This window comes from Myotis nattereri, assembly GCF_964212035.1.
Source record: "Myotis nattereri genome assembly, chromosome: 3".
In the NCBI taxonomy this organism is placed as follows: Eukaryota; Metazoa; Chordata; class Mammalia; order Chiroptera; family Vespertilionidae; genus Myotis; species Myotis nattereri.
This window is the reverse complement of record NC_138077.1, coordinates 70990374-71005795: the sequence shown is the minus strand read 5'-3', so window position 1 is coordinate 71005795 and position 15422 is coordinate 70990374. Positions and strand designations below refer to the sequence as shown.

Below are 15422 nucleotides of genomic sequence, written 5' to 3'. Positions count from 1 at the left end.
ACAGGGGAAGGCGCCCCAACCCCCTGATCAGCCCTGCTCTGTGCCTGATAGAGGGGAGCTCCCCAGCCCCCTGATCGCCCTGCGGCTCTGTGTGTGACAGGGTGCGGCGCCTCAAACCCCTGATCGGCTCTGCTCTGTGTGTGACAGGGTGCGGCGCCCTCCCCCCCCCCTTACAGGCCCTGCTCTGTGTGTGACGGGGTAGAGCCATAACCTCCCCATCAGCCCTGCCCTGAGTGTGAGTGGTGGTGCCCCAACCACCTGATCAGCTCTGCTCTGTGGGTGATAGAGGGCAGCGCCCCAACCCCTTGATCCGCCCTGCCCTGAGTGCGACAGGGTGCGGTGCCCCAACTCCCCTATCGGCCCTACTCTGTGAGTGACAGGGGAGAGCTCCCCAACCCCCTGATTGACCCTGCTCTGTGCGTGACAGGGTACGGAGCCCCAACCCCCCTGATGGGCCCAGCTCTGTGCGTGACAGGGGGTGGCGTCGCAACCTCCCCATCGACCCTGCCTTGAGTGTGACAGGGGGCGGTGCCCCAACCCCCCAATCGGCCCTACCCTGAGCGTGACTGAGGGTGGCATCGCCACCTCCCAATCTGTCCTGCTCTGTGCATGACAGGGGAAGGCGCCCCAACTCCCCAATCGGCCTTGCTCTGAACCCGACCAGGGGCTGCACCTAAGGATTGGGCCTGCCCTCTGCCACCTGGGAGCAGGCCTAAGCCAGCAGGTCGTTATCTCCCGAGGGGTCCCAGACTGAGAGAGGGCACAGGCCGGGCTCAGGGACCCCCTCTCCCCACCGAGTGCACAGATTTTTGTGCTCCGGTCCTCTAGTAGGTATAATAAAGAGGTAATATGCAAATTAACCCTCACATCCTCAAAAGATGGCTGCCTAGCACCAGGCCGGCAGGGGGATTAGGGAGGGACGACCAGAGGACTAAACAAGCAGGCTGCATGGGGCGACCAGGCTGGCAGGGGTGTTAGGGAGGGACGACCAAACAACTGAACAGCAGGCTGTGTGTGGCGACCAGGCTGGCAGGGGTGTTAGGGAGGGACGACCAAACAACTGAACAGCAGGCTGCATGGGGCGACCAGGCTGGCAGGGGTATTAGGGAGGGACGACCAAACAACTGAACAGCAGGCTATGTGTGGCGACCAGGCTGGCAGGGGGAGCAGTTGGGGGTGACCAGGTCAGCAGGAAAGGGGCAGTTGGGGGCAACCAAGCTGGCAGAGGGGGGGATGTGGGGGTAACCAGGCAAGCAGGGGGGCAGTAAGAGGCAACCAGGCCTGTGAGAGGGGCAGTTAGGGGTGACCAGGCCTGCAGGGGAGGGGGTACAGTTGGGGGTGACCAGGCTGGCAGGAGGGGCAGTTGGGGATGTTTAGGCTGGCAGGGGGCCAGTGAGGGGCGACTAGGGTGGCAGGGGGGCAGTTGGGGGCAACCTGGCTGGCAGTGGGGGGCAATTAGGGGCGACCAGGCCAGCAGGCAGGTGAGCAATTAGGAGCCAGTGGTCCAGGATTGTGAGAAGGATGTCCGATTGCCGGTTTAGGCCCGATCCCTAAACCGGCAGTCGGATATCCCCCAAGGGGTCCCAAATTGGAGAGGGTGCAGGCTGGGCTGAGGGGATTCCCCTAGTGCACAAATTTTGTGCACTGGGCCTCTAGTATAGGATAATCATGGCTATTTACAACTGTTACAATTCTTATTACATTGACTTTACAACCTTTTTGTGCATGGATTCTAGCTTTAAAATCACACAACACATGCCACAACCCTTTGGTCTTTTAGTAGTACCATTTATAGTTTCATTTTTCATATTTACATCTTTGATCGATCTGAAATTTATTTCTGTAGAATAAGAAGAGCTCCACCTGTATTCTTTTATTTTTTAAATATAGAGGGAGAGGGAGAGAGAGACACATCAATGATGCGGGAGAATCGTTGATCGGCTGCTTCCCACTCACCCCCAACTGGGGAGTGAGCCCACAACCTGGGATGTGCCCTTGACTGGAATTGAACCTGGGACACTTCAGTCCGTAGACCAACACTCTATCCACTGAGACAAACCAGCTAGGGCTCCAGCTTTATTCTTATTTCCAAAATCAAATCAGTAGTCCTAACATTAAGTATTGGACAATTATTTCTCCATCAAGATTAACAATATGTATTCCCATATTAAAAATACTGGAAACTTATTTTAAAATAAGTTCATATCTGAACAGGTTAACAAAATATAAAAATCAACATTTAATATTAAGAAAGTAAACTACTGAAAACCAAATCAATCTTCTAAAACAATTAATTTCCTATTTTTTTATAGAAATCTCATAAGCAATATTCTTGTAGGATTTATTCTGGTATATTTAGATACATAAAATAATCATCTGTAAATATGTAACTTCTACATAATTTACATATTACATAGCTGATATATTCTCTACTTCCTATTTTCAATATTTCCATAAATATATATATTTATATATATATATTTACATAAATATATGTAAATATATATAAATATACATAAATATATATATATATATAGATAAATATATATATATATATATATATATATTCCAAATCACAATACATGGCCATGAATAAGATATGTCCAAAAGCAAAGGAAGTACAAAATTAAACTGTGGATGAGAAATCAATAGCTTCTGTTCAATTTAGAATACACTGGGCAATAGATTTAATAATTTTTTTAAATGTTAAATGCAGCAAGACAACTTACAACTTCTTGGATTCTAATAAAGAAGTAATGTGCCCTGGCTAGGTGCTCAGTTGGTTGGAGCATCATCCTGTATACCAAAAGGTTGCAGGTTTGATTTCCAGTCAGGGCATATACCTAGGTTGTAGGTCCAATCCCCAATTGGGGCACATAAGAGAGGTAACCAATTGACGTTTCTCTTTCATATCAATGTTTCTCTCTCTCTCTCCCCCTCCCTTCCTCTCTCTCTAAAAATCAATGAAAACATATCCTTGCGTGAGAATACAAAAAAAGTAATGTGGATCATGTAGTCATTCTTTATGTTGTACTATGTGGTAATGTTTGGGCTGAGAATTGAAACAGCCATTTTTAGTTAAAAAATAAATGAATATCAGTAATTTCATATACTTCAACCAGATGATAAACCAATTCGAGTAAGTTTTTAAAAGTATCTATTAATGAGAATAGATTATCTACCTGAAAGAATGTAATTGAATACACATTAAACTGTTAACAGGAAACAAAATATACACCTTTCTGCAGAAGTTAATTCTAATCAAAATCACTGTTTGCTCATGTTTTACCTGAATGCCTTCCACAATTTCTACCTATGAATAATCTCAATCTTCATCAGAATAAATTTATATATACTAGTTATAACCATATAAATTGAGTTTCAGAATATTTTATTTTTTCATCCATTTATTGAGCATTTATAATATACCAAGCACTATGCTACCAGCCATAGAGTACACATGAATACTATCTGATAACTACAATGATAGATATATAAACAAAACACTCTCAGGTCAGAAAAAGAAGCAATGAACAACGTCTAAGAAGAGTATCAGTTGGCTTCTTTAGTATTATTCTTGCCTAGTCACTTTAAGCTAAGGTAAAAAAAATCCCATTTAAAGTACTATATTGATTTCCGTTTTTTTTTCTTAAATCTGCAGCTATCAGTTATCTGTAAACATATACCATGTTTGGTTATAGAAATAAATATATGCAAATGACTTCTAAAAAATTTCCTAAACTGTCCTAGCTGGGTGGTTCAGCTGGTTAGAGTGCCATCCCATACACCAGAAGGTTGCAGGTTGATTCCTGGCCAAAGCACATACCTAGGTTGGGGGTTCAATCCCCAGTCAGGGCTAGTACGGGATGTTTCCCTCTCACAGGGATGTTTTTTTCTCTCTCCCTCCCTCCCTCTCTCTCTCTCTCAAATCAATAAAAAAACATATCCTTGGGTGAGGATTAAAAAAAAACCCTAAATTGACAAAGATAAACAGTTAACAGTTAAACCTTTAATAATTATACTGTATATTTGAACAGGGGAGGGATGCAATAATATCAGAATTGGCTTTGAAGACACCAGATATTCCAATTTTTGTCTATACTGATTTTTCTAATCACCCGTGGCATTTTCAGTTTAGAATTGTTTAAAGGAAATACTTCTTACCTGTTCTATTAAATAACTATGTACCCTTATTGGAAAAAGCTATACACATAAAACTATGATTGCCAGGTTGGTTAATATTTACCTTTTCCAGGTGAAACCAATGTATTTTAATGCTTCTTCAGCTAAACAGTCAAGAACATAGCATACATGCTCTCCATAACCTGACTTTAATTTTGAAGGAGGAAAATCTGCAGATCTCCCCTGAAATACAAAAGATAAACAGGATATTACTTGTTATTTATATCCCAAATGTCAAAATATTTTAAGCAAAGTACTACTGAATAAATTAATCATTTCTCTATTTTACACATATGATTAAAAATAACTGTAATTACATTGTTTCTTAAAAATCCATCTCTATAGCCATTCGTGCATAAAACACTAAAGAAAAATGAAGACTTTTTATTGTCAAAGTATCAAGTTAAAAGGCAATAAGACCTCATCATGGCAAAACAAACCATTGATATTGTTAGGGTGAAAACCAGTACAACTACTAGCTTGGTATCATATCATCAAACAACCATATGCAGGACAGAGTGATTCACTTGAAAAAAACACATAATATGTTTGACACAAATTCTTATTGCCTATTCCCAGAAAAAATTAGAAGTGAAGAGTACCCAAGAAAAGTCAGAAATGGAAAGTACAACTGATATCATGGTCTATTAAATCAAAGTTCTCTTTCAACATAGTGTTTCAGCTTCCTAGTTGTGGTTTTTAAGATCATTTTTAAGGAGAATTAAGTATCCACAAATTTATCTCTGAGACATATCAAGATTAAGAAAAATATTATTACTTTGGGCTATAAAGGGTATATGCTAAGCATTTTTAGAAGTGGCATTGTTATAATATCAACTATTCTTAGGTTTTACCTGAAAATAAATCCAGATGTAATGTTATATGTATGGATTTATGTATGCATATAAATGTGTGTGTATAGACAGACAGTTTTTCACAGAGAGTTCATCTAAAAGGCTAGCATTTATGTTGTTGAATTATCAATATTAAAATTCATAACTTGAGAACATTCAGAAAGAAGAGAGTTGTTTACACTTACAAATGATCGAAGCTCAGATAATATGTTAGATATTGTTGCATTAGGGTCATCATATTCCTGAGGCTGTTCAAAGTGGCGTCCTGCTTTGTTAATCAACCAAGCAGCAAGAGTACAAAACATGTAGAACTGTTCACCAGGGTTGGTAGGCAGTGCAAAATAATGTCTGTTCAAAACAAGAGGGGAGGGTGGAATATGAAATGTTGCAAAATCTATCTATACACACACATCTAAATAGTGGAGTACAAAATTGCCAAAAGACTTTTTTTTTTTTTTTTCAAATGGCTTTAAAATCAAAAGACACTCTGAAGTTTCTAGGAATCCACAGTACTCACATTAAAGTTTTTAATCAACAGGATTAGGACAATAACTACTGTCCAAAAAAATACTGGATCAAAAACCGTACACCAGAAAATGCAGGGCATGTTATAAAACATAGCATATGGAACGTTTGCCAAAATAATTTATGTCAGGAATAAGTAATGAGAGTACTTACTGAAAATGGTAATTTGAAATTAAGAGAATCTCAGAATTTTAAAACAAGACCTTAATGATTATTCACTATGCATTTTTACATTTTTTACAATGTCACTGGTAACTTTACTTACTGTTTCTACTCTATCAGCTCCATTCAACAGTTGTTCTCATCTTGGCTGCATATTTGAGTCATCCAAGAAACTCCTGAAACTGTTGCTACCTGACCAAACAGTTCTTTTCTCATGAATTAAATCAGGACTTCTGGGAGTGAAGCCCCAATATTGGTATACTTCAAAACCTTAGATAGATTTAGATATAGCCAGGATTAAGAACCACTGAATATCACATCCCCAATCTAAGAAACATTTGTTGACTTTTGCCACATCATCTAGCCAACTAAAAACAGTACTATGAGGATCAATATGATTTATATCTAAACATCTTAGAAATAAAATTTGCTAGCAAAAATATTCAATTCAGTTCAATTAAAGACCTTATTTTGCTTTTTTATGTGCAACTGTTACTATTATGTTTCTAATTGTATTTATAGCTATCTTTCATAAGAATCAGAAGTCTACTTCATGTTTCCCAATTTTTTTCCTGCAGGATAAGTATAAATGTTCTCGAAGATAGCAGAAAGTCGTGAAGAAATAAAGGTCATAAAATCTGTGCAGGTAACCCCATGAAGTCCTGGCAGGTATACGTTTACAATCCTTTTGAAGCACCTACTGGTAACAACTCATCTTTTTCTTATTGCCTGATAATTCCAGAAAAGAGGAATGGATTCTGACACATTCTGTTGACCTATGGCAGTGGTTCTTAAACTTCAGCACGCTCAGAATCACTTGGAAGACTTGTCAAAACACAGACTTGTAGGTGCCACCCCCAGAATTTTGATATAGGAGACCCCAAAAGGGGCCTGTGGGATTGCATTTCTAATAAATTCCCAGATGATGCTGCTGCTGCCCTGAAGACCACATGTTGAGAATCATTAAACCAAGATATCTCCATGCAAATCCATGATTCAAAGTTCCACAGGGCACTCCTGAGGAAATAGCAGAGGTTTTATCAATAAGAACCTTAAGGCCATCTTCTTTTAGTTTAAAAAATATACTAGAGAAAATATGCATTTTTTAGCATAAAATGTTGATTGTTTATATTATCCTGATCAATTCATTTACGTAATAACTCCCAATTCTACAATTTCCACCATGGATCAAACAACACTACCTCTCCCTCTAACTGTTCTTCTATTATGGACAGACTTGGCAATATGGACAGTTGACCTAAAGCCTGCTCATCTTATCATTCAAGTTATTGCAAGAGAGCAGGTAATGAGATCAAAACTTTGTGGAGGTGCGTTTGTGCTTTAAAGACCAGGCAAGCTGTCTTCCAATCCTTTCTCCTGTTTCGAAACTTTATTCTTTCTACTAAAAAGCAAGTCAAAACTCCGTGAGCCCTACCTATGGCCCTTAAGAGAAAGTACTGCAGATTTTTAACCTACATTGTCTATTATACAATAAACAAATGTAAGCATGTGTTAATGTGAGGGAAAAGCTATAAAACTTATTTATCCGTCAATCGCTAAGCTACATCGATGGGAGGACAAAGTGCTAGCTGCCCATTATCCTCAGCAACCAAGGGCCCTGGCTTCAGCATCTGATGAACTTTGCCCCACCAGAACGACAGAACTTTAGGTTCTACGACAAAGAGACAATTCCAGCCGTTGCCATTTCATTTGTCTTTCCAGTTCTCAGTTTCTGGGAGTACTGTTATTGCGAAGGCAGCGGTCCTTTCGACCACAACAACTAGTCAACAAGTTCACTAAACTGCATATAAAGCGCTCAGCAAGGTCCTGGGTACCCATGGTTACCGGCTGCAGGGGCAGGTTCTTCCAGAGGAAAACAAAAACGAGAGATAGATCTAAGCCGATAACGGCCTTCATCTTTGGGAATGAGATTACGGGTGATCTTGGTATTTTTCTACAAATTTACTTGTGTTTTCCTGAGTTCTCTACAATGCATTTTATTACTTTTATAACCAGAAAAAAAAAAAAGTTTGTTACTTTGTGGAGGTGCGTTTGTGCTTTAAAGACCAGGCAAGCTGTCTCCCAATCCTTTCTCCTGTTTCGAAACTTTATTCTTTCTACTAAAAAGCAAGTCAAAACTCCGTGAGTTCCACGGCGGCCCTGCGTCGCCAAGTTTGGGGTGAAGTGCCCCTTCCAGGATAGGAAGATGGAGGCAAGTGCTTGCTAACCCGCGCTAGGCGCTCCCCAAAAGGCCGGAGGAGGGAGGCACCTTCCCAGGAGGCACCCAGGTGCCAGGGACGAGGGCACCCACCTGGAAGGGGGCTTCAGGTTATTCTTCCGGAGGAGTTCCTCCTCATAGCGGAGCAACTTCAGCTTCTCCACCAGGTCTTCCATCACCACGAACATGTGGTAGGCCGCGCCGGGCCCCCGCTCCACGACCGCCTCCCCAGCCCCTTCGCCATGGGACCGAGACACCGCATCCTCTAAACCCGACGGCGTGACCACTGCCGCGGCGGCCGCCATCGCACCACAGACAGAAAGAGCCCAGCGTGGGCTCCAGCACACAGATTTCCGCGGCCTGCGCCGCCGCCGCCAGGACTGCCGCGACCGGTTACTAGGCGACCGCCAAGCAACCCGTCCCCCGGGAAAGTAGACTCCGCCTCCTTCCCGCCCAGATCGCTTCTAAATGTTCTCCAACCAGAGCGTCCTTTCTGGATTACGTCACGCAAGGCCCGCCCCTTCCCCGGCCTCGGCGGAGGAAGTGGCTCGGAGGCAGCCCCGCCCCTCGTGGGGGCGTGGCGTCCAGCGACCCATGTTGTGCCTCGCCTCCTCGTGCTGCTGCTGGAAAGCGGAGGAGGGTCGTCTGGTGTTTCTGCTGGGCTTTCCCGCCGGCCCTCGGTCGGCTTGGGGCTGGTTGGACCTGGTGGTTACCAAGGGCAGCTGAGCGGGCGGCTGAGTCCACTGGTAGCAGCTTAAAAGATTAAAGAACCAGGAAGACGAGCAGTATTGCAGGCTGTGCTAGCCCACTGTTCTCTTTTTTATGTTTCTTCTCAACGTTGAAAGTTTTCAATTGTAAAGATAGTCGATACCCTGATGCTCCCCTTTACCACACAGCAACTTTCCAAAGGAGGGTCTTTCTTTTTTCCCCTTAAGCTTAGTCTTTCATTAGGGAATGCTGTGTTTGGTTTCACAGTGTATTACAGGACGAGACGTATTACCATCCCCCCGACTAGTATTACTCCAGGGCTAGGAAAGGGGTTGTTGGTTGGGAGGCGGTGGGGGGAAAGAATGGCACAGGATGAGCAAAAAAGGAGCCATTCGGAAGGATTTGTTCTACCTCAGAAACAAGAATTCTAAACTCACATCCTTCTGCTCCTAACCGGTTTCAAGCCCATTACAAGGCAGTATAACGTTTTGGCGTTCCTGGTTAAAATAGAGGGGATAATCTTGAAAGGAATGTATCTCCCTGCGCTATAGCTCTAAATGTGGCTAAAGACAGTATTATTACTGTACTTGGCAGCTAGTGACCTAGAAAATACAAGATAGGGAACAAATCTCACCACACCTTTACAGTTCTCCAAGAAATCCTGTGTCTCAAGAAGTTTTCCCAACAGCTACATAAAAAACGAGGTAAGTAGTAGATGCTTGGAGGTTTCCTGAGAGAAGAAAACTTACGGCAAGAAGTTGAGCATGTGTTTGTGTTTATAATGTGGTTTTTGAAGGATCTCTGATCTCCTATATCTGCTACTAGGGAATATAGAAGAGTCACAGTTTTGGACGTAGCCGAAGTTTGAAATGTATCTGTAATATCTCTTGGGTTCTGTTAGAAAAAATGGGCAGATGAGCACTTTTCATTTTAGTATCAGACTCTAGACCAGTGGTTCTCAACCTTGGCTGCACATTAGAATCACCTGGGAATCTTTTTAAAATCCTGATTTCTGGGCCTCATCCTCCGGAAGTTCTGTTTCTTTGTTACTAATGTTGTGGCCCCACCCCATACCAAAGAAACAGAACTTCCGGAGGATGAGGCCCAGAAATCAGGATTTTAAAAAGATTCCCAGGTGATTCTAATGTGCAGCCAAGGTTGAGAACCACTGCCCTAGACCTACCTTGTTTCTGATACTAATAAAGGTATCAGAAAAGTGAAAAATCAGAAAGACAAATACCTTTCTATTTATGAAAGGAAATACATAAAATAACTACTTTGTGTAGAAAACAACCCAAAGGGGAAGGCCATTGAGAATTACTTTTTAAATAAATGACATTGTTTATTTGCTTACTACAAGTCATTAACCAGCTGCTTTTAATAAAGATGAGTGGGAAAATTGGATTTGACTGCACTCCCTTGCCGAATTGGTCTTTTTCTTTGCCTCCTTAGAACGGTGTTTCTTCCACATACATCCCCACTCCAACCACCACATTGTGGCATGCCTGTATAACTTTCAGGGTACAAGATGATGTACGTTTTAGGATTGAAAAAGATTTTAAGTTCTAAATCATGCTTTAAAATGACTCTCGAAAAGGTGTTGGACTTGACAGGTTAATTGGTTACACACAGGGAGATGCTGCCTACATAAGACGTTCTGACATTTCAGAAATTATATAAAGCACTCAGGATGAAATAGTCAAGCATTGTCTTTTGGCTGAGAGGAATCCTCCAACAGCATGTACTTAAAGTGTCTTGGGGGTGAGGGAAGGGACAACTCTCCCACAACCTAGCCGTTCCTTTCCAGGTACACTAGTGATGTCACGTGTCTTGAAAGCAGTATGAAGAACTATTTCCCCCCTTAATTGCTGTAAAGAAGAAGAAAAAGACTAAAATATAAAGTGTCCTCCATTAGCTGTGGCACAGAAATAATGAAGGAAAAGCCAACTGTTCAGCACTGCATTTCCCACAGAAAGAACACTGAAATGTCATTTCATGTTTATAAGGCCCCAAGAATTACTATTGCTGAATCTTTGTTCATAAGTCCATAATCGTTAATACTTTAAGAGGACTTTTCCCTGATGGAAGTAGTTTTCTTCACATGTGTAAGAATGTACACCCAAATTCTCTTACATCTGTCTCAGCCTCTTGGAAGCTTTAGGGTACATTTTGTTAGTATTTTTGCAGGATGAGCTCATACGTTGACTAAGGACAGTGGTTCTCAACCTTCCTAATACCGCGGCCCTTTAATACAGTTCCTCATGTTGTGGTGACCCCCAACCATAAAGTTATTTTCGTTGCTACTTCATAACTGTAATTTTGCTACTGTTATGAATCATAATGTAAATATCTGATATGCAGGATGTATTTTCATTGTTACAAATTGAACATAATTAAAGCATACAAAAACAATATGTAATTATATATGTGTTTTCCGATGGTCTTAGGCGACCCCTGTGAAAGGGGCTTTCGACCCCCAAAAGGGATCGAGACCCACAGGTTGAGAACCACTGACTAAGCAGCTAGATAAGAGCTTGAAGAGAATGGAATGTTGAAACATGTTCACACTTCTTTTCAAGAATCTTGAGAGAGCTTTATCCCTTCATCTGTGTGTTGACCACAATTATAGCCTGGCTTCTGATTTTGATTTTGACCTCTTGCAAACTGTCTGTGAAATAATTGGAAGTAATTTTTAAGGCCCTTATGATCTTTCTGTGATTGGGCTAATCTCTGAAAACTGAACAGCATCCCAATGAAAGGTGATTTAAGTTAAAGGGCTTTCCCTGATTGATGCTGAGCAAGGCTGAGGAGGAAAAGGAAGCAGGTTCAAAGATGGAGGACAGCTTCCCGGTTGCATCTCCAAATATAAGAACAAGTCCTCCGAGAAGACTGGGCAGGCTTAACGAGCAAAGCTGCTTTTTGTTATAAATGACTTAGTACCATTCAGTCGGTATGTTAAAAACTTAGAAAACCGCTAATTGAATAATACTTCCTTAACCTAATAAAAAGTATTTGCCAAAAATATAGAAAGAAAAAGGGCATATTTAAATGTGAAGCATAGAAGCAATGCCTTGTAAAGCCACAAACAAGACAAAGGCATGCACTCTTTGAAACGGAACTAGACATCAGAGCCAGTACACTGAGACAAAAATTAATAGTAAGTATTGCAGAAAAAACTATCATATGTGATAAGATTAAGTAAAAATCCAAGAGAATCTATAGACAAGTGCTTAAGATACCTCAGCAACTGTGCCATATATGAGATCCAAATTAAAGAAAAGTCACTGGGAAAACAAAAACAAACCAAATATAGCACCCAGTAATAAGTCTATCATCATTAGAGATAGACTTTTCCTGAAAGTCATGGAAAAATCTGAATAGGGATCAATGTTCATGAATGAGAAAAATCAGTTATATTTATCCAATCTATAAACTCAGTACAATTTCAACTAAAATTCCAAGAGGGCTGATACTGAAATTCATACATAAAAGTAAATTTAAAGAAGCATGAGGAAGGAATCATGATATTAATAAGTTTCCTAATAAACGTGTGATTTAAAATGATATCACAGGAATAAGTAGAAAATAGCCTGGAAATAGGTGAAAGCTTATTTTAAAATTCAGTATACAACAAAGTTGGTGTTATCAATTAGTAGAGAAAGATGAACTACTCAATAAATGCTGTTGAAGCTATGGGCTATTCATGTGGAAACCAAATTATATCTCTAATGCCAGCACATAAATTCCAGATAGATTAAAGACATAAATGTGAAATACTGGTAGGATGTGTAGATGGAAACAAAGTAGAGTATCTTAAACCTCAACGTGGGGAAGGATTTCTTGAAGGAAAGAAGGAACAAATTTTAAAGAAAAGAGATACTCATCACAATTTAAGAACTTAGATATAAAAGAGGACTCTATAAATGTTGCAGAAATTATCAGGAGACCGGAAAACACACAAAGGGTACTCGAAAGATTCAGGAAAAACTCTATTTGCAGATGCACTAGTGTAGTGACTCAGGGGAGTCGTTCTCCAAAGCCTGAATGATGAATATGGAGGAAGCTTTCCTTTTATCCTCTTAGTTTCTTTGTCCCCCAAATATGGACCAGGCTTCCAAATTTTTTGTGGGCTTTTCAGTCCCCCTGGGTTGGGATGGGAGAAGTGAGATTATACCCAAAGGCCTGGTTGTGTATACCATGGTTTATGGCCTCTATAAAATGGGACTATTCTGGGAAACAGGTTCTGAAAGGCTGGACAAGCTTTACATGTAAGAATGGGGCTTAAATATACTAGCCAGAATGTGGGTCAGAATACTGGTTACTGGCACAGATTCAGATTGCTAGCCCCTCCCCCCCAATTGTCTTATATTTCCCCCCTCATAAAAAGTGGAGAAAAAAGTCATTTGTGACCCATATAATGTCAGTGGATTAGTCTCCAGGATACACAGGAATTAAGAAGTGTTTCTATGTGAGCATTGCTCAGCCTTAGCACTATTGACATTTTAGACTGGATAATTTTCTATTGTTAGGGCCTGTTCTGTGCATTGTAGGATGTTTAACAGCATTCCTGGCCTTTACCCACTAGATGCCAGTAGCACCCATCCATAGTTGTAATAAACCAAAGTATCTTCAGACATTGCCAACTGGCCCCTGGGGGACATATCACCCCTGGTAGAGAATCACTGCTTTAGATGCCTGAGTTGAAATGCAAATGCCTTTATAAAGACCAGGAATGCAAAGGTAAATTATTGACTGAGGGAAAGGGAGTAGAGGGGGTGGAAGGAATGACTGTGGTGAACTAGAAAATTAATGCACCATTTCAAAGAGGGGGCATTACTGCCATGCAAGAATTTGGCCATTATTGTCATATGTTATGATTTTATAAGGATCTGAACCTAGATTTGCATGTCAGTATAAAATGCTAATATACTTGAGAATGACCTTTCTACACAAAAAATATTATTTCAGAGCTACTTTAGTTGTTAAAGATATTTGATTTATTAATACACTGAAGTTCAAAATTGAGAAGCTTGTTCTTCACTTTCCTTTTTATATTAAAATCGTATTCAATTTGTAAATGTTGTAAGTTTGTTAGATTCAAGTTTAAGGGGGCATGGGAATTTACAAGTTAAATTCCTGTAGAGGTTTAAAACTGTTCATAAACTGACTATATTTGTTTTAATATTGTTGACAAACCATTCCAGGTAGTTAAATCTCCTGAAGCTAAAAGTTTTTTTAAAAAAAAATAAGAGGAGAAAGGAACAAGCTTTATTAAGTATTCAAATACTGTTTGTAAACATAGATAGCAATGTAAAACCAAATCTGTCTAAATTAGTTATTCAGTTACATATTATAAATTAGAATCATAAGTTAGTCTGCTTCTCTGATAGGCCAAATTTTCAAATATTAGATACTTAAGTACTAAGTATGCACAAATTATTATTTAACATAATTATTACTACCATGGGTTCAACTTTATCATTACTTAGTACTTAATGGGTTTGTACTTAGTGTTGCAATTTTCCAGTATTAAAATGTAGTCATCCACCTGGAACTATTCATCATCCCAACCTGAACCTGTGAAGTTTGCCATCCAATATACCAAGAGATTCCTGGGCCAGAGGTAGAAGAGATTTTTGCCGGAAATTCTAAAGGGACACACTAAGGCCTAATTTGCTGTAACAAACCCCCTAAATTAGAAAGGGATGTAGTTTTGTAGCCCATTCTCCTGGGTTTACTTTGTTTTGTAGTTCTTCTCTACTAATCAAAGTCTTCTCACTCCACTAAAATTATAGTTAACTGCTTCAGCTAACTGGCTCTCATGGGAGAAGAATGCCATCTAATTATACTGTACATATTTCAAGGCTTTGCTTTGCTTTCATGGCCTCATTTTTGAGGGGAGAGTAGAGAATCAAAGTGCATGTGTGAACTACATTTAGCTTACTGCCTCTAGCAAGTGATTCAGGATGCTTAGTGAAAGGTTTCAAGTACTGGTGTGAGTGTGTGTGTGTGTGTGTGTGTGTGTGTGTGTGTGTTTAGGGTATAGGGGTGGACGATTATTAAATTTGCATCTTAGCGTGTTCTGGCAGTATTGTAGAGAGAGTAGATAGTAAGGTGAAAATTGATTCAGAAGGCAATTTGAATAGTTAGGTGATATCTCCTTAACTAGGAGGTAGCAATTAGAATAGTGAAAAAATGGTAGAAATTAGGAAGGAAATTCAACAGAACTTAGTAATGGGCACCATGAGATGTTCTCTGGGGCATTGATGTCCCATCCCACTCAGTCATTGGCTGTGGGCTGCCTCAGGCACCTCTGGGTGAGGTTGCTTCTGTTGGCCACAGGTAATTTTTTGGAGATGGATACAGCTGTGAATACTGAGCAGTCAGTACTCATAGCAACTGGGGAACTGGTACAACAGCCTGGTAAAAGGGGATCTAGGTAGACACCAGCAGCTTTTGCTATAATAGTTGACATTAAACTGTCACACATCTGAGTTTCATTATGTGGGATGTGTACTGAAGTAATGAAGATGGCCATAAAATAAGCTAAGGATGGAAGAAGGAAGGAAGGAAGGAAGGAAGGAAGGAAGGAAGGAAGGAAGGAAGGAAGGAAGGAAGGAAGGAAAAGGGAAGGGAAGGGAAGGGAAGGGAAGGGAAGGGAAGGGAAGGGAGATTTGTAAAAGTATAAACCATTGATCAGTTACAGTACAGTATCATATGGGGAAATAGCAGATAAGTAACTGCATACATTGAAACATTCATTCTAGTTTCTT

At 40.6% G+C, this 15422-nt stretch overlaps 1 protein-coding gene across 1 annotated transcript in view; it reads right to left on the bottom strand.

Annotated features, from left to right (window-relative positions):
* Nucleotides 1-8353, bottom strand: part of IFT57 (intraflagellar transport 57) — a 69178-nt gene extending 60825 nt beyond the window's left edge. The window contains exons 1-3 of the mRNA XM_081085226.1: nucleotides 8035-8353; nucleotides 5222-5384; nucleotides 4247-4365 (exon numbers count right to left, since the gene is read on the bottom strand). Coding sequence (XP_080941352.1) covers nucleotides 4247-4365; nucleotides 5222-5384; nucleotides 8035-8246 — 494 coding nt within the window. The 5' untranslated portion in view covers nucleotides 8247-8353. The remainder of the gene's footprint in view (nucleotides 1-4246; nucleotides 4366-5221; nucleotides 5385-8034) is intronic.
* Between the last annotated feature and the right edge of the window lie 7069 nt (nucleotides 8354-15422).